General features: G+C 44.0%; 1 protein-coding gene across 1 annotated transcript in view; it reads left to right on the top strand.

Annotated features, from left to right (window-relative positions):
* The first annotated feature begins 6136 nt into the window (after positions 1 to 6136).
* AKIRIN2 (akirin 2) overlaps positions 6137 to 25965 on the top strand; it is a 30609-nt gene continuing 10780 nt past the window's right edge. The window contains exons 1-2 of the mRNA XM_082252592.1: positions 6137 to 6641; positions 21894 to 22037. Coding sequence (XP_082108718.1) covers positions 6467 to 6641; positions 21894 to 22037 — 319 coding nt within the window. The 5' untranslated portion in view covers positions 6137 to 6466. The remainder of the gene's footprint in view (positions 6642 to 21893; positions 22038 to 25965) is intronic.

Genomic DNA, 25965 nt, shown 5'->3' with positions numbered 1-25965 from the left:
CTTGGAATCAGTTGGATCGGGGGAAACGCATACGCCAGGCCGAAGCTCCAGGGAAATGCTAGGGCATCTATGCCCAATGCGTTTCTTTCCTTGTGTAAAGAGAAGAACTTCCTTACTTTTCTGTTGCTTTCTGTGGCGAAAAGGTCCACCTCCGGTGTCCCCCACTTCTGTACCAGCTGGTTGAAAATCTGTTGATTTAGCTCCCACTCCGCTGGGTCCAGGTGCTTCCGGCTCAGTAGATCTGCCAGCACATTGGTTGACCCCTTTATGTGCACTGCCAAAAGGGATAAAAGGTTTGCTTCCGCCTCTGATAGAATGTCTTGCGCTATTCTCATCAGGTGATTTGAGCGTGTACCCCCTTGGTGGTTGATGTAAGAGACTGTCGTAACATTGTCCGACTGAATTTGGACATGTTTTCCTTTTGTTTCTTGTTGTAATCCTACCAGAGCTTCTCTTACAGCCGCTAGCTCCCTCATATTTGAGGACACTTCTTCCCCAGATTAGCACCAGGTTCCCTGTCTCACCTGATGTCCTATGTGGGCCCCCCAGCCGAAAAGGCTTGCATCCGTCGTTATCCTGACCTGTACTGTGGGCATACAGAGTCTCCCTTGAGAGAGGGAGTCTTCCTTTAGCCACCAGGTTAGTGATCTTTTTACGGTTGGTGGAATTGATATTAGACCGTCCAGTTCTGAGGTCTTCCCATTCCAGTGACTCAGGAGATGTCTCTGGAGAGGTCTCATGTGTAGCTGAGCCCACTGTACTGCTGGGATGGCTGCTGACATGAGGCCCAGGACCACCATGGTGTCTCTTCTTGATATACGGTGTAGCTCTATCAAGCGCCTTGTAGCTTCTTTGAGCTTCACAATCTTGTTCTCTGGTAACAGGATTTTTTGTGTCACTGTGTTGATTCGATAACCCAGGAACACTGTCTCCTGTGAAGGGATTCTGTTGGATTTCTGGGTGTTGATCACCCACCCCAGTGATGTGAGGAAATCCTCTGTTGTTCTGAGATTTTCCAACGTTTCTGCCTCTGATTTGCCGTATATCAGGAAGTCGTCTAGGTAGGGGATTATCTGGACCCCTCTTACTCGAAGGTCCTGGACTACCTCCGCCATAATCTTGGTAAAGATTCTCGGTGCCGAGGAGATTCCGAATGGGAGTGCCTGGAACTGGAATAGGCGTATTTGTGACCCCAATCTGGTTGCGAACCTTAGGAACTTTTGATGCCTTAGGTGGATTGGCACATGTAAATATGCATCTTGGAGATCTAGGGTTACTAGGAAAGCATCTTCGGGAAGTAGGGTTCTCACTGAGAAGATGGATTCCATCTTGAACCTCCTGTACCTTACTCTTCGGTTGAGGTCCTTGAGATTTAGGATTAGGCGGTGTTTGCCTGATGGTTTTAGCCTTAAAAAGACTCTGGAAAAGAACCCTTTCCCTTGGTGTGATAAGGGTATTTCCTTTATTACCTCCTCTTGCAATAGGTTCGAGATGGATGTTTCCCAGGCTTCTTTTGCTGGTGATGTTCTTGGTAGAGATGTTACCCGAAATTTGTGAGGGGGAGTTGTCATGAATTCTATCTTGTAACCTTCCTTGAGAATCTGTACTATGAAACGGTTCGTACAGAATTCTTCCCATTGGGGGGAGAAGAATCTCAGTTTCCCCCCTACCGGCCGTCTGGCGTCACTGGGGCTTGCTGACATTGCTGCTATTATTGGGGAAGGGGTTGTTTGGTCTACCCTTGCTCTTGTTGTATACCCACTTCCTCTGGGTATTTGGTTTTCCTCCCTTGGACTGTGTATCGCCTCTCGGGTGGCGAAAAAATCTCTTCTGTTTCTCCTTCTTTTTGGCGGCAAATCCTTTTGATTTGTCCGCCGATCTTGATGCGTAGTCACCTTCCCATGTTTTAAGCCAGAGGGCTCTTCTGGCAGAGTTTACCAGACCAGTGGTTCGGGCTGCTATCCGTACACCTTCCGCCGCTGCATCTGCCATATAGGCCACCCCTTTCTCTATCAAGAGGAGGGAATCCTGTGCCTCTTCGCTCCCTGGGACCTTTTCCAACTGTCCCCTTAGCTGTTCCAGCCAAAAGGACACATTCCTAGCCACACAGGTATTTGCCATATTTGGCTGAAAAGATGCTGCCCCCGCCTCATAGGCCCTCCGAAGTGTCACATCGATCTTCTTATCCATCGGATCTTTTAAGTGGCCCATGTCTTCAAAAGACAAGTCCGACTTTTTTGACACCTTGGCTAGAGGCGTGTCAATTTTTGGGCATTTGGACCAAACTCCTACTGATTCCTCGAAGGGGAATCTCTTTTTCATTGCTTTAGGGAAGAAAAGCTTGTTTTCGGGACATTCCCACTCCTTCTTGATGATCACTTTCAGGAATTGGTGGACCGGAAAGGTACGTGTCTTCGGCACCTGTAGGCCTCTATATAGTCGGTCTCTCACCGATCTTGGTTCTTCCTCTTCTTGTAAATCTTCTGTTACATATATTGCTTTCAGTAGTTCTTCCGTCTCTTCTGTTGGAAATAGGTGTCTGGTCACTTTTTCCTGTACCTCACTGTCATGCTCTTCTGAGTCTGAGCTGTCTCCTCCCAGGAGTTCCCCTTCCTCATCCTGGGAGTCTGATTCTGAGGATTCTTCCATTAGCCTGGTGACTGTTTGGATCCTTGCCGTTTTTGTGCGGTATCCTGACGTGGATGGTTTGGATTCTTCATTGATTACTTTCTTAATGCATCTTTGGCACAATAGCTTGTCTGAATCCGTTGGCATTTTTGTCCCGCAGGTGCGGCAGTGCTTTTTCTTTGGTTTAACCGAAGTGTCTGTAGTTTCTGCGGGCTTGGGCTGTAGACAGAGAGAGAAACAGAGACACGTATCTAGTTATCTCCCGTCTCAGGGTATACGTATACCCTCCCCCTATTACCCCCCCCTAATTCCCCTGACCCTCTTAAATTCTCCCCCTTTTTTCCCCCCTGACCTCCCTTTTTTTGAGAGGCCAATAGAAAAGAAAAACATTTTTTTTTTGGGGGGGGGCGTGGTGGGCAAAGGGGAGCCCCCTTCCCCTCTTCTTCCCTCCACTTACCATACTCGGGCTGGGGCCACACACCACAGCCTCTGGTAACAGGGACTGGTCCTCCGCCATTAGAACCGCCTGGAGGGAAGGAGCCTTGCAGCAGGTGAAGCGTAGCCAAGCCGATCTCCTGTGAACTGGCGCCATTTATATTTGAATTTCCCGCCAGAGCTTCTGACGCTGTTCCGGCGCTCTTTGCCCACATCCAAAATGGCCGCCGCCCCACTTCCGGTGGCGGCGCCATATTGGCTACGTCACTTCCGCCGCGCCAGCGTCTACGCTGGCTGTCACAGCCCATGCTAGAAACTCCACCGGGAGCCCAGCGTGGAGATGACCCTTCCGAGGGGAAATGGCGAGCGGCTCAGCACAGCCTCCGGCTGGCCGCCATGGTCCCCTCTTGGTCCGCTATACCTCGGTCCCCCTGGAGTAAAGTAAGCGTTTGGGCAGGATACTGGGTTTTACCTGCCTAGGTCTCCAGCCTTGCTTCTGCCCTCTAAGATAGAGAGAGAGAGAGGAGGGGGTATCTTCTGAAGCCTCACGACCCCCTCCTCTCCCGTGGACGTCCTCTTTCCTTGCCCCCATTGCTGGCACCAGCCCGCCAGATACCCTTATCGGCACAGACCGGTGAAGGGAAGAGGTATCCCAGGACACCTGCCCAGGATAGGGGAAAATAAAAAAAACAAACAGGGGATGTTCAGGACCATGCTTGTGTAAGCAGGACAGGAAACACAAGAACTGTGGGGCAGCCTTTTAAACTTAACTGTGCTTGTGTTTCCTGTAGGAGGAGGAGCCATCTCTCATGTGACCGTCCTGGAGGATGACTTGGGAAAAAACACATAAATGTTATTTGGGCACATCGTCGCACGACCCCACAATTGTCAGTGCACATCACTAGCGATGCCTATGTGATGTAAATTTGCATCGCGTTTAGGCCAAAATGGTGCAGGACCCGTTTTTTGGTTCACTTTTGGATTCCTGTTCGATTTCACAGTTCACACTGCATTGCAAACAGATCTGGGTGTGCTATTATCTTTACATTGACACCCACAGTGGTTCAGAGAGCAGTGTGAACTGCTGGAGAGTCTGATGCAATGCGGGAACCCCCACAGGAATCGCGCTGGTTCCCACATCGCATCAGTGTAAACCCAGCCTTAAAGTAATGCAGTGCCGTATTGCAAAAAATGGCCTGGTCATAAAGGGGGGTAATCTTCCGGAAGTCAAGTGGTTAGCCACTTCAATAAAGGGCACTTTCACCCACTTCCTGCCCAGGCCAATTCTCAGCTTTCAGCACTGTTGCACCTTGAATGACAATTGTGCGGTCATGCAACACTGTACTCAAACAAAATGTCACAAATAGAGCTTTCTTTTGGAGGTATTAGATCACCACTGGGTTTTTTTTTTTTTTGCTAAACAAATAAAAAAAAAGGCCAACAATTTTGAAAAATAAATTTTCTTTGTTTCTGTATTTTTGTAATTTTGTAAATAGGTACATTTTCTCCTTCACTAATATGCAACACTGACAAGCACAAGTATGCAGCATTGAAAAGCGGCACTAATATTCACCACTGACGGGCACTAATATGCAGCACTGATGGGCACTAATATGCAGCACTGATAGGTGGCACTGACAGGCATTACTGATGGGCTCTGATTGGCATCCCTGATGGGCACCGCTGATGGGTCTGCACAGATAATCAAGGCACTGATTATTATCGCAGACCCCCCCCCCCCGTCAGGAGAGTCACTTATCTGCTCTCCTCTACTCATGCCCTGTCAGTGCAAATAGAGGAAAAGCCAATAACCGCAGCTTTCTGGTTACGATGTGATTATTTGTGATTGGACACAGCTAATTACATGGTAAAAAGCCTATCATAGGCTCTTTACCAAGATCGGAGACTCAGTGAGTCAAAGCAACACACCGCACCACCAATGGGCGCGGTGCGAGCGGCTTATCCGGCTGGACATCATTTGACGCCCAGTCAGGATAATGAAACCACCACCCAGCTGTCATTCTGCTATATGCCAGGCAGGAAGTGGTTAAAGCTGAGTTCCCCCCCCCCCCCCTCCAAAAATTAAAAGTCAGCAGCTACACATACTGTAGCTGCTGACTTTTAATATTAGGACACTTACCTGTCCTGGAGTCCAGCGATGTTGACACCGCAGCCGATGTTGCCGTCGGCTGTTGGGTGCTGCCACCGCCATTGCCGCTAAGGGAACCCGGCAGTGAAGACTTGCGGCTTCACAGGCGGTCCCTACTGTGCATGTGCGAAGCGCGCTGCGCATTCCTACTGGCTCTGAGGCAGAGGAGGGAGCCGAGCTTCCGAGGGACGGTGCCGCGGCACCGTATCCCAGAAGTGAGGAAAGGTATCCGTCAAAAACAGGTACCCGTTCCCCCCTCGAAAGGTGCCAAATGTGGTACCGGAGGAGGGAAGGAAACAAATGAGCGGAAATTCCACTTTTGGGTGGAACTCCGCTTTAAAGGAGGTTTTTTTTTTTTGTATCTGTTTCCCATTGTGGAGATTTCACTTTACTTTCTGTCCTATAGCCACAGCAAGAAAGTGGGGGTGATTCCTCAGGGGGGTTACCAGAACTAGTGTTCCAATAGGAAGATTTCCATTATTTTCCTGTTGTGGCAATAACCTGAAACTTGGGATTTTCTTTTCTTTATAGTCACTCCTGGTGGTAATGGTCTCCAGGACAAACAAAGAGGATGAGTCTCCCTAATAATAGCACAGACAGCAAAAAAAAAATTTACAGGGGCATTATCCCTCTCCACTCTATCCAAAGCGTATAGAAATAAAAGTTTTGCCTTTAATTCTACTATTTTACCTTGTTACACTACCCATCTATGACACAAATCAGCACGTATGCCCAGCCAGCCGCACAACCACTTCCTCCCAGTGCTATGAAAACAACTAGTGGGGATTTAAATTCAAACACGGAAGTAACGGCCTTCGCGCAATGCCTGACGGTCCTGTAGTCTTTTGGTCGCCTTCCAGTATCAGCCGAATAGGCGGAGAAGACTACATTTCCCAGCAGCCACCTAGCGCTGCCTGTGAGTGTCTGCGCGAGAATGAATCAGTGGCGTTGTTATTAACGCCATATTGCGAGGTGAGGGAGTGCGGTGGTTGCTGGTCCAGGCACGGGATTAGAGCGAGCGGTGAAGGGTATCCAGAGCCATCCTATCCGGTACAGGACCTCGGGACTCTCCGGACACCCCCGCTTTGTGTGAGGCGCTGTGGTGAAGCCGGCAGCTTCTGTATTAGCTGAGAGGGAGAGGCAGGAAGCGAAGAGAGGCCGGGAATTCCTGGGAGAGGAGCCCACTGGGAAGCCCATTAGAGCTGCCGCTGCTGTGACAACGTTGTCCCTGGGGTAGGGCCCAGTGCTCAGGACATGGCCTGCGGAGCCACGCTCAAAAGGACTATCGACTTCGACCCTCTCCACAGCCCGGCCGCCTCCCCGAAGAGAAGGAGATGTGCCCCCCTCTCCCCCTCCGGCCCTTCCCCACAGAAATACCTCCGCATGGAGCCGTCTCCCTTCGGAGAGGTGTCCTCCCGGCTCACTGCAGGTAAGAGGCCAGTCACTGATTGGGGGAGGGGGGAGCTGTCCTTGTACTGAGTGCCAGGAGATGGGGGAGAAGGTAGCTGACTGGCCATCCCTATACTGGAATCTCACACCTGCTGGGACTTCCATCCAAGCCAGGATCTCCTCTGATCGCTTTTCTTGCTGCATTGTTTTTGTAATGTCAATCTAGAAATCTAAAGGCTGAGGCCACCTTGTAATGGTTGTGCTGGAACCTTAGCTGTGGGAAGATAACTGCTAAAGGTCTTGGAATGTATTAAGCTGATGGCTATTTTATGGGAGTGTTAACCATCTAATGGAAACCCAGCAACCCCCCCCCTCCATCTTATCTTTTGTGGTCTTTTTTTTTTTTGGGACTACCACTATTAGCCTTCTCAGTAACTAGGGTGGCAACACTGTATTAAAGTGATACTAATGGGCCATAAACACTAAGATTTTCTAAGGACTTTTTCCTTTAGACTTACCAAAACCATATAATATGAGGTCAAACCTAAACACTTTCAATTTGTATGCAATCTGGCAGGCCCTTGTACTACATAGAAAAGGTAAATCTGAAGGAAAAAGTCTTCAGAAAATCTTATAGTGTATGGCCCTTAACTCTCATATTTTTTTTTTTTTCTTTAAAAATAACAAGTTATGTCTCGTACACACGATCAGATAATCGGGCAACTTGGCATTTGCGTTTTGTTGCATGATACTAGTATCAAATTCAACAATGTGTACTAAACGAATAATTTTTTTTGTTGTACGCTTCTGGAAAAGCTTCCTGGTTGCGTAGCTACAAATCGGATAGCGCAAAACAGAAACAATGGTAGCCAGGCTTTTTCTGCGTTCTTTTCGTGTTTCTGGTCTTTGTCTATCGATTTTTAGGGAACACATTCTGTACTAATTAAACGATTGTCATTTGCTAGGCTATCGTACGACACAAGTTTTTGTACCTTCAGGTTTTGTTGGACGAAATGTTGTGATCGGCTGTCGAAAGCTGTGTACTAACGATCAGAATATGGTGCGATCAATTTGGAAGCAATTTTTTTTTCGTACGATTATGATTGTGTGTCCAAAGCATTTTACTTACCTGCTCTGTGCAGTTGATTTGCACAGAGCAGCGCAGATCCTCCTCCTCTTTTCAGGTCCCTCATTGGTGCTCCTGGCCCCTCCCTCCCTGCTGAGTGCCCACTCAGCAAGTAGCTTGCTGTGGGGGCAGCCAAGCCGCTGCTCTGTGTCCATTCAGACATACAGCTGCCTCTCTCTCTCTCTCTCCTGATTGGATAGCTGACGCTGAGAGTAGTAGGAGCTAATGATGCGGCGCTGCTGTCTGAGCCATTGAGGATGGAGGGTTTTGTGCCGCCGACACTCCTGCAACATCGCTGGGTTGAGATTTGACTCAGGTAAGTATTAAGGGGACTGCTGCACACAGAAGGCTTTTTATCTTCATACATTAAAAAAAACCCTGACTTTACAACTACTTTAAGCAGGCCGTACACTATCAGGGTCTCAGGCAGGGATCCTCAAACTACGGCCCTCCAGCTGTTGTGGAACTACACATCCCATGAGGCATTGTAAAACTCTGACATTCACAGACATGACTAAGCATGATGGGAATTGTAGTTCCTGAACAGCTGGAGGGCCATAGTTTGAAGAAGACCCCTCGTCTCAGGCCTATGTAAGAGACTGGAACATGTCAATGACTACAGGTATTGATTTCCTTTTTTGGATGGGTTACATAAAATCGTACAGGTTTTATTTTTGAGACGTTGTGGTGCTGGATTTTTTAATCTTTGATTGAACTATCAGGGTCTGCCTGGTTAGTTTGACTAGTCAAAGCGGAACTTCATCCAATAAGGGAATTTCAGCTTCTCTTACTCTTTTACAAACTACTTTTGGCCACTGATTTTTTGAGGAGGGTATCTGGTTTACACCCGCACCCACTTCTGCTCAGATTGCCCAGGCAGTCTGAGCAAAATTTTGGGCCCCCCATGTACCATTGCATGCAATGCAACCTTCAGTGAAACATCAGGCTAGGGGACCATTCAATAAGTGCAGTGTCAGTAGAAAGCTGGCGCTGGCTGCCCATAGTAAACAAGGCGAAGAACGGCCCAGGTGGAGACATCACTGGATCCCTGGACAGATAAGTTTCATTTTATTAAGCCCTGGTTTTCAACAGTGCAACTTGACAGTTAAAAGTTGCATGACAAGTTGCACCCCATTTGCCACAATGAACCATTCAAATCGCTGCTACTCAAGCGGCAGTAACTTATAAAAGGGTTCACTTTGTGTGCGATTTCAGTGTTACATGCATTGACATCTGTTAAAAGAAAGTCGCACAGATGTCAGCAAGCTCCACATGAAATCACACTGATAGTCTGCTTTGCAGTCATGCTAAACTAGCATGAGTTCAAAGCCACACTGGTGTGAACCAGGGCTAATAGCAGCTGCAAGATTTGTAGCTGTTAATGTTACATTATTTTGGGGGGCTGGGTGAAGATCCTCTTTAAGGTAGGTCATTGTTGCATAGTTTTTGTTGCGTATTAATTGCTTGCAATGTGGTGACCTTTAAGCTGGATACACACTATCCAACTTTTGTTGGTAGATTTCCTTCAGATTTACCTTTCTATGTAGTGCAAGGGCCTGCCAGATTGCATACAAATTGAAAGTGTTTAGGTTTGACCTCATATTATATGGTTTTGGTAAGTCTAATGGAAAAAGTCTTCAGAAAATCTTAGTGTGTATGGCCCATTAGGGGCCCCTACACGTTGTAATCAGACAATACTATTACCTTCTGATGAACCATGTTGGTGTATGATGAAGACATCCCTAAACTGTCCAATTGGGACCCTGCACTACATAGTTGTTAGGACTATAGAAGATCGTTCAGATTGTAATGTGTGGTGAGCTTTAGAGTTTAGTCTGTTGAGCTGAAGTGTTGTCACCCTAAGACATGCACCCCCTACTGCAGTACAAGCTAACATGGTGATTTACGCAGCATAGGAAGTTCCAGCTTGAGGGAATGTTCACACCAGATTTGTTGGGTCTGGGTTAGGCGGTCGTTCCAGCGCAGTCCCACGGCAAAAGGCCTTGTTTCCTTATCAGACCAGTTCAGGCCATCATGTTTAGGTGGTTTGTGCTCACAAATGTACTGCTTGCACTGTGAGGTAATCCACTGACTCCTACTGTGCAGCGACCAATTGAACTTTAAGATATCTGTGTGACATTTCCACAAAGTTTAAAAAAAAAAACAAATTTAAGTTTAAGCCACCATCCAGATTGGTCTGCTCACCAGCCACTGCATTGTAATGCAGCAGCAGCTGGTGTGAACATAACCTGACTGATGTAATTGTGAAATGCTTTCTATGTGGCCCACAGCATCAGGACAGTTCCACGCTGAGCTGACTTTTTTTGTAGTAGTGATGCACAGCACGCTGTTTTCAAACCTAAAATGTCATTTAAAAAAATGACATCCAGAAGTGATTCTCTGATCTGTAGTTAGGATGAACCCAGAAGTGAGCACTACTTGGTTCAGACATGTCATACCTCAGCCACTCTGGAAAGGAGCTGATTGAGTACAGTCACTGCTCAATTAGTTTCATCAGAGTACAGAGGGAACATTAGGGTGGAATATACTACTGTGAATATGGGTGAATGTCTTTGTATTGTACAAGGAATACTGAGACAAAACTCTGTCATTAATTTACTACCTGGGGTGCATAGACTCCCACATCTTTTGCTACACAAGGACAATACTGTTAGTGGGTTTTTTTTTTTTTTACTGTGTCCATAAGTGTCACCACTTCTGTCATATTTTATTGTACTTTTATCTCTTGTCCTTATGACAGTTTTTCAATAAGGACATTCTGCTTTTCTAATATAAAAAAAAAAAAAGCAAACAAGCAGGATTTTTAATGCAGGATAGACGTGCATTAAATTTACTTACACGCCTGTCTGCCCCTGTACGGTGAGCTGTACATGTGCAACTCCTACAGATTTAACAATGCTAAAGCTGACTGGACTCTTGCATATGTGCGCACATGACGTCATCTCGGCCTGGCCAATGAAATCAGCCAGCAATCGAGAGCTGGAAGCTGGCCGCTCGAAGATGTTGGTTAAGTATAATTCAGTTTAAGTGTATTTTTGCTGAAATATAGATCTGATTTTAATAGTCGTGCTGATATAGTATGACTTAAAAGAAAATTGCAGCTGCTACCATTTATGTACCAGTCTGTAGTCTTTGAGAAAATATCTAATAATTTAGGGGTTTAAATAATCTCCTGGACTAAAATCTTTTAACTTAAAAAGGGGGGGGAAAGTAGCTCTGGCAACAAAAAGGTTAAAGTGATTGTAAAGTCAATCCCCCCCCCCCCCCCCAAACAAAAATAACAAACGTTATACATACCTGCTCTGTTGCAGTGGATTTGCACAGAGCAGCCCAGGTCCTCCTTGGGTCCCTCTTCTTCTTTGCTCCTGGCCCCTCCCTCCTGGTGAGTGCCCCCCACAGGAAGCAGCTTGCTATGGGGGCACCTGAGCTGAGTCACAGCTCCCTGTGTTCATTCAGGCATGGAGCTGCAGCCTGGCCCGTCCCCGTCTCTCCTGGCTGGCTGACTTTGACAGCAGCGGGAGCCAATGGCGCTGCTGCTGTGTCTCAGCCAATCAGGAGGGAGAGTCTCAGATGGCTGAGACACTCGTGGACATCCCAGCACAGAGATGGGGCTAAGGTACTGATTAGGGGTGGCTGAGGGGGACTCCTGCACACAGAAGGCTTTTATCTCAATGCATTCTATGCATTAAGATAAAAAACATTCCAATTTTACAACTCCTTTAACCCATGCCTAAACCCAAAATATCAGTTCAGAGGATTAGTGGTATTAAACCCAAAACCTAATATGTAATATATTGCTGCTTACCAATCCTTGGATGTGGTTACTGCATTAGTTTTCATTTGTTGGGCTTTTTTGTGTTTTCACCTGGTGATCTAGCCAGTAACACACCTACTGTATTGGTGCCCCACTCTGGATGAAGGAGCACAGGGGCATCTTTAGACAGCATTGTCAGTCTGGGAGGGGAGTGTTGGATGTACTAGCAGATTTAGATACAATAACAAATTGAAGCTCGATTCAGCTGTGTGTTTGGCCTGAGACACGATGTCACTCCTGTACTTGCACGTGGGAGCCCTCGGTTTAGGCACAAAGCTCTGGCAAGGTATGTCTGACCCTTCAGTGTGCATGTGTCGGTGATGTCACTGGCTGTACCCAAGGTGAATATCTCCTAAACTGTGCATGTTTAGGAGATACTCATTTTTACCTACAGGTAAGCAGTGTTATAGGCTTGCCTATAACCTAAATCTCACAAAATGGACTTTAATACCGCTTTTAACTGATACATTTTTGGGAGAGATTTTTCTTCTGAAAATGATTTACCGGCCAGATTACCAGGTGAAAAAATATAAAAGAAAAGCCTAAATGCAGCCACCACATCTTTGAATTGGTAAGCTGCAGTATTTTTTGCATTTTGGTTTTATGCTGCTTTTACCCCTTTACACTGCCTCTGTGTGAGTATGGTCACTGAGCAGGCATGGACATTTATTGTTTTGGTGAATCTCTTCTTTCACTCCAATACAAAGAAATGGGCTGATTGCCGCTTTAGTAAAAAAGTAAAAAAAAAAAAAAAAACAAGCAGGTTGTTGTATTTGTAAGAAGAATAGTTCTGTTTGTACAGCATAAGGTGACAACCCACTGTGCCATTACATGAATAAACCTTTTACACAGTCACTGTCAGTTGTTAAAATAACAGCACTGCTAATGTTCTAAATCAGCACCTTAGTTGCAGTGTATCTAAAACCATTATTGCTGAGGAAATCTTATTTCCTTTTTCTGGCCAGTCTTTGGAAATGGTGACAGGCAGTCATGGCGTCACTAGCCCTGTGGTGTTTGCCAATGGGCAGATGTTACATGCATAGCGACATAAACAGCTGGATTTGGGTCCAGGTGAGTGACTTTTCCCAGTATTATGCTGTTTTAGTGCTGCATAATATGCTTTCATTTAAATGTTTGTGATCCTATGTATGTCCCTGCTTCCATTTTCTGTTTTTAAATAAATATTCTCCGGGTTTGTAACTAGTAAGCATGGTGGCATATATTCCTTTGTATGTTGTGATTGCCTTAAGTAATTCTATGTAATTGCCACCTCTGTGGGATGTTAGGAATGTAATCAGCTGTTTGGTGAATGAAAAATGTAATGGCTTTTGTTCTACAGGCACTAAATCATCCTTCCATTTTAGGTTCAGGATAATTTTAAGTGCTGTTTTCTGCAAATGTCGATCTTCATGGTGATAAAGTGGCTGCCAATTATTACAGTACCATCTATGCATTCAGCAGCAACTAAAGCAAGCATAAGTATTTGGTACATGGTAAAGATGTTAGCTAAATGCTTTCCTTTGTTAGATCTCACCATGAGTCAAGAGGTGAGAAACCTGCCTGTCCTTTTTATTAGTTGCAGATACTTGATGACTTCAGCTCCAAACATCTGTATAAGATGCAAGCTCTGTCCATATAATTGACACATGGTCTTTGCTAAATTACTCCTTCAAATGTTTGCAGAAAGCAGTATATTTTAACACATGCTATCTTTTTTTTCCCTTATTTAGGCCCCATTCACACCTCAGCGTTTTGTAGCTTAACGCTGGAGGAGAAAGAGAAAATCAGTTCTCCTTGGAGATGGTTCACTCCATTCCAAGTTGCCTAAAGCCTCGTACACACGCACAGATTGTTGGCCGTAAATTGTCGGCCAACGTCCGATCGGCCGATTGTAGGCTTGTTAGTATTATTCTTCCGACAACCAACTGCGAATTTTCGGCCGAAAAAAAATCTGGTGTGCAGGCTATAAAATTTTTGTTGGCCAACAACAGAACGGCCGATTGTTCCTCAGTCAGTACAGATTTTGGCAGACAAAAATCAGATGAGCAAGACTGGGCATGCTCAGAGAAGAAAAAACACACAAAGTCAACCATCACATGACATCACTTCTGAAGTTGGTTTTTGTTGGCCAACAAAACTCCAGTGCAAGTCTAGAGCACATTTCAACCAACAAACACTGGACAAAAGACGGCCGATCAGTTGGCCAACAATCTGTGCGTGTGTACAGGGCTTAAGGCCTCATGTACACTGCTACTTGTAAACGGATGTTTATTAGCAGTTGGGTGTTTTTTTCAGAAGCCCCTGAACCCTCCTCTGTTATCATATCTTTCCATGTACACTGAGTCGTTTACAGTCATTTAGAGGCAGTTGAGTTCAGTGTCGTTTCTTGGAAAGCAATTATTTGCATTCAGGATGTTCAGAACGTGTGTTTACCGACGTTTCAAACGCAAAACGTGACCGAACGCAGTCACCCGCGTTTAGCGCTTGCGTTTTTACTGTTTAAAGGGGAATGATTTTTTGACCTCTAAAAATGGATCTGAGCGCAAACGCCTGCTAAGTGCCGCTAAACGCGGCTGCAAACGTGACACAACGGACGTTTTAAACGTCCTTTTACATAGCTGTAAAATTCCAGCGTTCAAAGGACTTTTAAAAACGTCCTGTGTACATGTAGCCTTAAGTTCTGGAGATTCTTCTTTTTTTTTTTTTTGTAGCTCGAATCAAGCAGATTTGAGCGTTTTCGCCTGTTATTTCCAAAGAAATAAATGGAAACGCACCATTCGCGGGTTTTTATGCAACAATCATAATATATGAATAAATGTGAAATAAATACAGAAGTAACAAAAATCATCATAAATTATAAGTGAAGAATAATAGGTATTAACCCCTAACCTTAAAAAAATTATAAATAAATTATTTAAAAAAACACCCAACACCAAAAAATTACTATAATAATTAATTTATTTTGTGTTGGGGTGTTTAGCTATGTTTTATTTTTTTTAACGGTTAGAGATTTAAGTTGGTTAGTTATTATTACTTAGTACTCATTTATTGAATGGATTTATTGTTTGTGATTATTTTTATTTGTGTATTTATCTTACATTTATTCATTTAGTAGTAGTATTAACACCTTTAAAAAAAAAAAAAAGAAGAAGAATGTATAACTCTAACCCCTTACCCCAACGAGAAAACAAGAAGAAAAAATGATAATAAAAGCTAATGGAAAAGCTGAAAATGCCTAGAAGCAAATGATGCAACAGATGATCGTTTTCTCTATTGGCTAATAAAAAAAAAAAAAAAAGCCAAAGCTCATAAACGCTGTATAAAAGCGCTCAAAGATGCTACGCTCAGGTGTAAATGCAGCCTTACTGAATACAAAGTGGCTGGATGTAAGTTCAAACATACCTGTGTTTATTAAAGAAAAGAGAGGCAAGAATACTAATTGAAAAAGTATAAACAAGACAAATGACAGGCTTTTTTGGAATGCCACCCATGCATGCCTGCATTGCTCCCCCCTGTTGCCTGTCGGAGACCTTGACAGTAACTGATGTTTGCAGGTAGAGTAGAGCAGGTGACCTTCTTTCCAGTGCCTGCGGCTAAGTTGCCAGTTACCAGGCCTAACACTGTCACCTGAGTATTTTTTTTTTAATGTATGTATGCACAAACTGTGACCAGTCCTCCTTGGGAAATGATCAGGGGCTTAAACTGATCCTTCATGTTTCACATTTTAGTATCGATCTCCTTCTCTGCCCAGCACTTACTGAACCCACGTATACCTCTGTACGGAGTACTCCACTGTTCATTTAGAGACTAAAAGAATTGGTAGCCATGAGACCTGTTTCCCAATCTCCCCATTTGCCATTCTGAAAAGAAAAGCCAGCGATAAGACAGAATGCTGGTCCCATTGCTGTTAAAGGCTGGAGGAGAGAAGTAGGTATTGGAAGGCACACAAATGACAGTAACCACAGGTTGTGAAGGGTACAAAAGGGGGAAGGAACCGATCACAGGAAACCGAGTGAAAGGCCACACTGTGAGGCAGCAGTAGCAGAGGGGTGTACTCACATTATTTTATATGGATAAAAGTGGTCAATATGGCGCGATGGGTGCAGCCTGGACTAAGACAAACCACATTGAAGGAAAGTAAGTGTGGTTCAAATCCTCAGCAAAAATCATATGGCTTTAGGAACCCCTGAATAATCCAATCCAGCACACTTAATGCAGCACTTCTGAAACACTAAATGGATCTCTAGGCTGCAAACAGACACTTTTTGTAGCTGCTGACTTTTAATAAACACAAAAACAGGTGGAACTCCGCTTTAGAACAAATTAGTGTCAGTCCCTCTGTTTCATGGATTCCTTTCTACATTGTGTAAGAGTTAATGTATACCGATGCCTCTACCTTATCTCTTATCTTTCATTGCAGGTCATGTGCCCTCTGGAAGAAATCCATGAAACCGAGGGACTGACACTGATTTGTTTTAATTTTAGAGTGCGCTGGAAGGGCTGTCCCGGGAGCCGGGATGATATCCATGCAATTGATGCGCCCGTTCTCAGCATCGATGCTGAATTGCTCAAGGCTGCATTGAGATGCATCGATTCTGCCATTATTTTCAACACCCCTATTATCGTGGTTCTCAAAAGGATTACCAGCTGGGGAGGACACCAGGGAAACAGTCACAATGGATACACTGGATATGGTCTGAATGGCACCTGTAATAGCGAAGAGACAGCAAGGGGGCGCCAAACTAAGTGCAGCAAGATGGAGAGGTGGTCATCTCACACAATAAATTGCAACTCTATGCTTGGATGATCTCATACATTAGTCATTCATGCAGCTGGGAGGAGGCGGTACCCAGGATCCCAAGTTGGAGTGTGGTAGCTGGGGTGATCAGGAAGTCTGAGGACAAGAAGCAGAACGTGTGGATCGATGGGGCACTGGCAAGGACCGGAAGTGATAAAACAGGAAGTGGTGGTGGTGGGGGGGGGGGGGTAGCAACTTGTTTTAAAGCCAGTGCTTTTTTTTCAAGCCAGGCATTGTAAAATTTAGGAAAACAGTAGAAGTAAGGGGTATGGTAAACTTTGATGAGAGACTGCTACATTCTTATCTATATTGTCGTTTTTGGGTGTTTGAGTTCAGAGGAGAAATGCATTAATGGATCTTTTTGGGAGTTTTTGGCATGTTTTGGAGACAGAGGAAGTGGTAGACTCTCTTGGGCTACAATTCTACCCCCTAGCCAACTTTGACAATGTGGTTTTGTGAGCCTTTTGTTCTGGTAGTAAGATTGGTTTTGGTTGTACAGATTGGCTAAGAGGTCAAATTATACTACTTGGTAGATTGTCTCAAGATAGCACCCTTCACATGTGTGGGGCAAAACTGACTTTCCCTCACTTCCTGTGCCAATGACCACATCATTGGGCCCCAAAGTAAGGGGAGGGGAAATCTCCAACAGACTCATAGGCAGCAATAAACTGACAGGTTCTAACCCTTATCCATCATGTCCCAGGCTACAAAAAAAAAATGTTATGTTACTCGGAACCTATGCTGTAACCCGTCAGTTATTAATTCCCTACACTTGTCACTATGTAGAGTGCACAATGTTCCTAAACTAGCACTGGCTCTGTGATTTGGCTAATGGCAGGTTTAAGGGTAAGACGGGCGACATGGGTATTCACTATATCTGGTCTCCCACAGTACAGTTTTAGGAAATCTAAACTGCTAAATACCTTTTCTCATCAACAGAGCAGTCTTGTGACTTCTGTCAGTGTCTGGTTAAAGCTTGTAGGAGGAGATTTCATTCTGCTCTGACTGTCCTGTTAGGCTTAAGGACCCCTGACCCTCTGTCTGGACAGTGCTGATTGGCCCTGTGCTGATCACATGCACTCTCCAAAAAAAAAAAAAAAAAAACCTCTAGCAATACACAGCCAACTGAGCAATGTGCAGCTTGTCCCCTAGCCTCTGTTCTATCAGTAAATGGGTTGGGGACAGTGGAAGAAGGGGAGGATCAGAGAAGATTGGATTGCAAAGGATTAGCCACCTTAGGTTCCACACTGAGTATGGTGTAGATAGGGGGTGCGCTGATAAATTAAAGCTGCTACCTGAACTATACCTAGTGAAATAAATGATGAAAAATAAGGTGCGCTAAATAATAACCAAAGTGACAAAATGCACAATGTAAATACAAAAACATATACAATAAAAGCATGTAAATCAACGTGATGGTGATCCGGTGATGCTCAAATGTGTAGTAACAAATTAAGGTCCACAAAGTCCAAAAAACTTCACCAAGTGTCACATGAAGTGATGAAAAACTTTAAATGATACTGTAAAAACTCAATTGCGTGCAATGACTGATGTGAAACCACAAAGTCCAAAAAAATCTTCACCAAGTGCTACATAAAGTAGTGGAAAAAGCTGAAAGTGATATTTCCAGTGCTATGTGAATGAAGATCCTGCCACCAACAAGCTTTCCTCCTTACCAGATGGAATAGGATGGAACGCAGAGAAAAAACTCTGATCACTAGGTTGGGAAGGAGGTATTTTTAATACCACTTTCTCCGAGATTGCCCATCATCTACCATCTCCCGAAAGTTCATAAGAGCTTGATAAAACCTCTGGGAAGACCCATTGTAAGCAGGATTGACTCCGTTACTTCAAGGATCGGGAGATACATAGATCACTTCCTGCAACCCTTGGTCCAGGAAACCCCAGCTTACCTAAAAGACACCACGCAGTGCATACAGGAAATGAGACAATTAAACATCGAAGGAGATGTATTACTTGTGACTGCCGACGTGGCGTCTTTATACACAATAATTCCACACGAGATGGGGTATGAAGCGGTTAGCACCTTTTTAGATACCAACCAAGACATATCCGTGGCAAAAAAAGTTTATTTTAGACCTTTTAACATTTGGCATGGAACATAATTACTTTTATTATAATCAACCTTTTTATCTCCAATGTACTGGTGTAGCTATGGGGGCTAAATTTGCCCCCAGCGTGGCGAATCTTTTCATGGCTCTGTGGGAGGATCGGAATATCTTTTCCCACAGAGTCAAGGAGCTTGTTTTTTGGAGACGCTACATTGACGGTACACTTTTTATCTGGAAAGGGAGCAATCAGTCACTACAGGTTTTTATGGACCAGCTAAACTGTAACAGTTGGGGAATCAGATTCTCCTACGAATCTAACCCCATATCTGTGAATTTTTTAGACCTGGTGATTTTAAGACATGGCTCAGGTTTTATTACTAAAACGTATTTTAAACCCACCGACAAAAATGGTTTTATTACAATGGACAGTTGCCATCATCCCAATTGGCTTAGATCGGTCCCTAAAGGACAATTTAAGAGGATCAGACGGCACTTTACACATGAGTCGGATTTTAAAGAGCAAGCTAATGTCTTAAAACAAAGGTTTTTAGAAAAAGGTTATGAGCCACAAATACTGGACCAAGAAATTGAACAGACATGCCAGCAAACTCAAGAAGATCTCATTTTACCTAAACCGGCCGATTGTACCACTAATTCTCAGTCTAAATTCGAATTTGCTTTCGTCACTCAGTTCTCCAATAATTACAAGTGGCTGAATCATGTCTTTAGGAAACATTGGGGTATCCTGCAAGGAGACAAAATATTGGGGCCTGCTCTCCCCGATAAACCCAATATGATCTATAGGAAAGCTAGGAACCTTAAAGATCTCATTGCAAGAAATCCAGTGGAAAAACCTATAGTATCAAAAATTTTTCCAGACATGACATCAGTCGTTGCACGCAATTGAGTTTTTACAGTATTTAAAGTTTTTCATCACTTCATGTGACACTTGGTGAAGTTTTTTGGACTTTGTGGACCTTAATTTGTTACTATACTCTGAGCATCACCGGATCACCATCACGTTGATTTATATGCTTTTATTGTATATGTTTTTGTATTTACATTGTGCATTTTGTCACTTTGGTTATTATTTAGCGCACCATATTTTTCATCATTTATTCCACACTGAGTATAACAAGAATGCTTTATGGCCACTCGGGCCTTTCCTTCAGTGCCCAGTGCCGTGACCGTCGGCTCCCGCGCACATGCGCGGGAGTGACGTCATTGCGGCTCCAGCCAATCAGATGGCCGGATGCTACAAACCCGGAAGAAGGGCGACAGAACATGTCACCCATGAGACAGGTAAGCGGTCGGCACTGCGAGGCTTCATTCTAAGGTAAGTATTTCATAATGAGCTAGTATGCGATGCATACTAGCTCATTATGTGTTTGTCTTTCAGGTGTTCGTTTAAAAAAAAAATAAAAAAATTTCTGAGGTTCAGACAGGGGCGACACGACTTGATGGGGCGACCTGTGACCTCGGCACGACTTGCACAGACTTCATATCATTGAAGTCAATGCAAGTCGCCTCCAGGTCGCCCCAAAGTAGTACAGGACCCTTTTTCTAAGTCGGAGCGACTTGTGTCACTCCTATTAGAACGGGTCCTATGCTAATCAATGGCGAGCGACCCACCGCGACCAAGCTGCCTGACAAGTCACGCTAGTGTGAATGGGGACTTACAACCTCTTTAACAATGTTGATAAACATTAGCTGAGGCTTTTTATTTATTTTTTTTTTTTAAGCAGAGAACAGCTCTGTAATGCATCCTACACATGCTCAGATAATCGTACGGAAAAAATCGCTTTCGACTTGATCGCACGATAATCTGATCATTAGTACACAGCTCGTAGTCGAGAGCCAATCACGAAAGTTTGTCCAACAAAATCCGAAGGGACAAACACGAAAACTGTCGTACGATAGCCTAGCGAACGACAATCGTTTAATCAGTACAGTATACGTCCGCTAAAAATCAATAGCCTAAGACCACGCATGATCAGAAACACAAAAATAATCCAGAAAAAGCCTGGTTGCCATTGTTTTTGTTTTGCACTATCCGATACGTAGCTACATGACCAGGAAGCTTTAATCGTACGGAAAAAAAGAAAATGATTTGTTTGTACGCATTGTTGAATTCGATGCTAGTATCGTGCAACAAAATGCGACTGCTAAGTCGCCCGATTATCTGATCGTGTGTACGAGGCATAACCATGTTATTTTTAAAGGGAAAAAAAAAAATCTGAGACTTTAATACAGTGTTGCCACCCTAGTTACTGAGAAGGCTAAAAGTGGTAGTCCCAAAAAAAGACCACAAAAGATAAGGGGGGGGGGGTTGGGTTTCCATTAGATGGTAACACTGCCATAAAATAGCCATCAGCTCCCAATACATTCCAAGTGCACTATCTGATACGTAGCTACGCAACCAGGAAGCTTTTCCAGAATCGTACGAATTATATGCTAAGTAAGCATTGTTGAATTCAATATTAGTATCATGCAACAAAATGCGAACGTTAAGTCGTACGATTATCTGACGTGTGTACGAGGCATAAGACTTGAGGACATGCAGTTTTAAGATCGTGATTTTTTTTTTTTTTTTTAACGATTAATTGTGCAGCTCTGACCTTGCATAGAAATGCGATATATATCCACCAGCTTGTTAGCTTATTAGATACACAAAGCACTCAATCAAAAAATTTAGGGGGAAGCCAGTCTCCCATTTAGAATTTAGAAATTTAACGCTCTTAATTTAATGGCTCTTGGGAACATAAATAAAATAGTAATGTGGCTGTGCCTGCAATATGGGTTTATTTTAGCTGCTGGGCATATTATGGCTTTTACATTTTTGTTAAACCCAGGAACGAACATGTAATATATTGTCTTTCCAGCCCGACTCCTTAGTCTGAAAAAAAGGAATGCAGCGAGCACAGAAAAAAACGTAGGAATTCTTGTGCCTTTGTAGCATCCCATGCATTAAACTGATGTGCCATATATCTGTTTTCTCAATCTATCCTATGGTAATTATAAAATCCCTCATCCCTTCCACCTTGTAGTGGAGACCAGATCAGAAGAGCAGTTTAGGGTTACAATACTGCCACTCCATGCAGTAGTACAGTGAGCATTGTAACACTGACAAGAAGTACTATGTTGCAGCATTACCTGGTTAAAAAGGTAAGGGGTATGCTTGAAACAGAAAAACAAATTTAGCTGCAGCATTGTTTGATTTAAATATGCGTTTGTTTCATAAGTGACCATAAATATCTGGACCTTTTTTGTGGCAGCACTGAATTTTAAGTTTTATAAAATCTAGAAAGATTTCATCTTTGAGTTCTTGGCTTATGAGCTTGGCGCTTTTTATGTACTGTTTTCAATCCTTTCAATTCTATAAATAAAACTATTAAATTAAACATGGCTTTTGTGATTTGCGATGAATTGATGTTTATTTGGCTTGTATATTCTATTTACAGAACAAATCCTTTACAACATCAAACAAGAGTATAAACGCATGCAAAAGAGAAGACATTTGGAAAACAGCTTTCAGCAAACAGAACCTTGCTGTTCCAGTGAAGGCCAACCACATACGTTCCTGCCTTCTGGGCCTACTTTACCCGGTGAGTCAAGATGTCATATGCTCTATTGTATTTGTTCCTGGTGACAGCTAGACATGGATGTTGAGCTTGTTCTGTGTTGCTACACCTGTTAAATGGACTCGTGCAACAACAGGCTATTTTCATGTTTGTATCTATCTGTTACATTACTAGGCATCTAAACCTACACTGCTTCTAGCTCTCTCCTATTTACTTCCAAAATTGTTCTGTAGTCATGTTAGTTTAAAATGTTGGCGAGACAGATTAAATCTTTTTTGCACATAAGGGCAAGAATTTTTGCATAGTGCAGAAGTTTTGGCACTTTTGCGATGTATGTGCCAATCCGATTTTATGAAAACAAGAGTAATTGCCATTCATTTTGAAATTTCTGTCCAGTTTGGTTTCTCAGAAGAATGGTGTCCATTTATGAAACTGAGATAAGCTGCAATCCTGATAATCGGCAAAGAACAGTTTCTCTGCTGATCATCTTGGCACACTGAGAGGCTGTAATTTTAAATGCACAGAAATGGGCAGTATATAAAGGTACGATCTCTGTGGCTTAGTGCAAGACCCCAGTGCTGGAGAGCTATGACAGTGTGTAGCTGTAAAACTAAAGGAAGGGAAATCCCTCTGAGCCATTGTCTGCTCCCAGCAGGGGCGGGTGGGGGAAGCCATCCCCGCCGGGAGAAGACAGTGATTATTGCTAATGGCTATAGCAGCCGCTAGAGAATCCGTTAGGCTGGTTGTACCCAAGCTGATCGATCAGTCAATGTGGTACATTCAGCTTGCCCGTTATGCTGAACCAGCTGAGATTTGAACATTGTATGGCTGGCCTTACGGTCTTGTTTGTTGTTCCCCCTTCCTTTTCATTTGTATAAACTGAGGAGAATGTATTTAAAATAGTTGCATTCACCCTGTCCCTTGTTACCATCTTCTCCTGATCCATCTTTAATGTGGCTCATATGTTCCCCATAAATTCCTATTTGAAAATATTTTCTTGGCCGATCTTATAAGGTAGTTTTTAGAGTATTATAAGTGGCAGTTTTTATCGTGTAAAACTTCCTTGTTCTTCAAAAAGACAAGGTGGGTTCCTTCTCTTTAGGGATCTTTGTACCTATTCTAGATATAGTATGGCCAAAGCAAGCTTATTTCTCTGCCACTGCATTAATCCGAACCTCACAATCTGGTTTTCCTGCTTGCAGGCTCTTGCAAGGCCCTCCTGCATCTCATTCCACCTTTTCTAAGTGGTAGGTCATCACTAAAGTTGACAAATCTATGTTAACAAAAAACGTACACAGTCAGTCCACTTGCATACTGATCTTCAACTATCACCCTAGTGCACCGCAGTGATTTCCTCTCCCTTAGGATACTCAGCCCACCAAATAGATATGCCTTTCACTCTCATGATTGGCAAAAATCACTTAACTCCTAATCCTCCAAACAGATGGTATATCAGATCTGCAACACTCCAGAAGGCTTCCAACTTCACCAGGACTATAGATGTAGAGGCCCCTGGTGCTCCCTCGCTGAGCAGGTGAAGATGGATTAGCCAGCCTGTGGCCAACCTAAGGGTCTACAGTGTTTATCAGCCTCCTGTAGGTATTTTTTTTTTTTTTTTTTTTACAATTTTATTCTTTGAATTTGTGAGGCCAGATTCACACTACCTGCAACCGTGACCCTCAGCAGGGGTCCGGTTCATCCCTGTTCTCCATTTCAGGTGCAAATCGGATCTAATTTTTGCCTGAATTCGGACCTGAAACAGAGCCAAAGATGCACAGGACCTTTTTTCAGTGCAGACTGGCCACCCCGGAGCAGTGTGACTCGGCTCCATTGAGAGTCGGTCACAGTCTCCTGTCATGCAAATTGGATGTGTAGAAACCTGCATCCAGTTTGCATAAGTGTGAAGCCTGGCCTTAATGTGGTTTTTATTCAGAAAGTCCATTGGTTCCAAAATAGATGTTAAAAGCAAACAATTTTTTAAAGTACTTTTGGACAACATTCATCAACACATCAAATGTGTACTGATCAGAATGTTCATATAAATATTTACGTTTTTGCTTTAAGGCGTACGCCTTAATAGGAATCTTCCTTTTCCTGTTCCATACAGTACCAGGCCTCGTTCCCTACAGTGCCATATGGCACTTCTTTTATCAAGAGTTTTGAAATTTTAAATGCAAAACATAGCCTTGGAGCATTTCCCGACTAGCAGGTATACAAACAGTAGAACGAACAGTTGATAAAACACAACTAGTACCACTACTAGCTACTATCAAGTCTGTGTTCAGGTTACACCAGTAGGAACATATCATAGGACCAATAAATCCCAATAACACTGTGCTCCTCACTACACACTAGGACAGTTAACCATGTGGTCAGTAGTTTGTCAGCTACTCCTAGATCTGTATAGGGATGTTACTAGGGATGCACCGAAATTTTAGGCCGAAAATGAGCCTATCCCATTTCGGCCGAAAATGGGTTAAAAATGCCGAAATTAATGGCCGCCGTGAGAAAGGAGGAGGGCGCAGCGCGGGTTTGAAAAGTCCCGCCTCTGGCAGGCTGCCCGCCTCTCAGTGATGTCCCTACTACATACTTCATGTGCATGAATGAACTGACACACCGGGCGGGAGGGCGGGCGGGCGAGCGGCCGCTAATGGCTATAACTATGTGAGCGCTTAACTCCCCTGTCATGCGGTTATCTCCTCTTGACAGGGAAGTGAAGCGCTCACATAGTTATAGCTATTAGCTGCTCGCCCGGTGTGTTCATTCATGCACAATTGCACAGATTGTAGTAGTAGTAGTGACATCACGGGGAAGCGGGCCGCCAGCCAGAGGCGGGTCTTTTGAAAGGAAAGACAGTGACCGGAGGAGCAGAGTGAGAGTAAGGGGATCGCATCCTTGGGATGGGGAGGGACGCTGAGGCGGGGGGGGTGTACTGCTGAGGGGGACGCTGAAGCGGACGCTGAAAGCTGAGAAACTGCCACTGGTCAGTCACTAATGCATCAGTGACCATACATTAACCCCCTCATGCTGCATAATACAAATATCATTGGTAATTAAATTAACCTCTTGCCAACCCGTCACACTACATATACAGTGACAGGGTGGCAGCAACAGGTGTACGTCGCTGCGTATGCCCCTCTTCTATCTAATTTAAAATTATTTGGGGGAAAAAGTAATTTTCGGCCAAGGGCATCCTGCATTTTCGGTTTCGGCCCAGAATTTTCATTTCGGTGCATCCCTAGATGTTACAACTGCCTTCTAAAGTCAATCCCATACCAAAGGTTGATATAGTTATCGCCCTGAGATGGGTTTAAGCCATCAGCATTTTGGTCATTTAACAGTGGAGTCTATCCATAGGTTTCAGACCTTCTCAAACTTTGTGGGGCAGCCCTGGTAAAAGTAGGTTGTCCTCTTGAGCAGTGTTTCCCAACTCCGGTCCTCAGGGCACACTAACAGGCCAGATTTTTGTTAGTATTACCTTGGGGAGATGCAGACTAGTATACTGCAATCACTGAGCAGCAAATGATATCACCTGTGATGTATTTCAGTTTTCTTGCAAACCTGGCCTGTTAGTGTGCCCTGAGGACCGGAGTTGAAAAACACTGCTCTAGAGGGCAGCAGGATCACTTGGGCATCTCTAACATTAGCAGGGGGTATATATGATCTAACGGTTGTGGTGTAAATTAGCTTCTGTGCAGTATTTTAAACTGAATAAGTCTACTTCTGGACACTGTTATTGATGAAATGAGTATTCCCACATATGCTCTCAATCCTCACTATCAAGCTGCTCCTCTGCGTGCCATAGGGTATTCAGAGCTTCAGGGCCTACATGGATAGAGGGTTGCAATGCTTTGTAAATTGTAGAAAGCGGTTTATAGAGCGTGTCGTCCCGAAGGAGGAATTCAAAATCATCAGGTTCCAAGCGAACTGTGAGGGCCTTGAATTGTAACCC

The sequence above is a fragment of the Pelophylax lessonae genome (genome assembly GCF_965119305.1).
Source record: "Pelophylax lessonae genome assembly, chromosome: 3".
NCBI lineage: Eukaryota > Metazoa > Chordata > Amphibia > Anura > Ranidae > Pelophylax > Pelophylax lessonae.
This window is presented reverse-complemented; position numbering and strand designations above follow the sequence as displayed.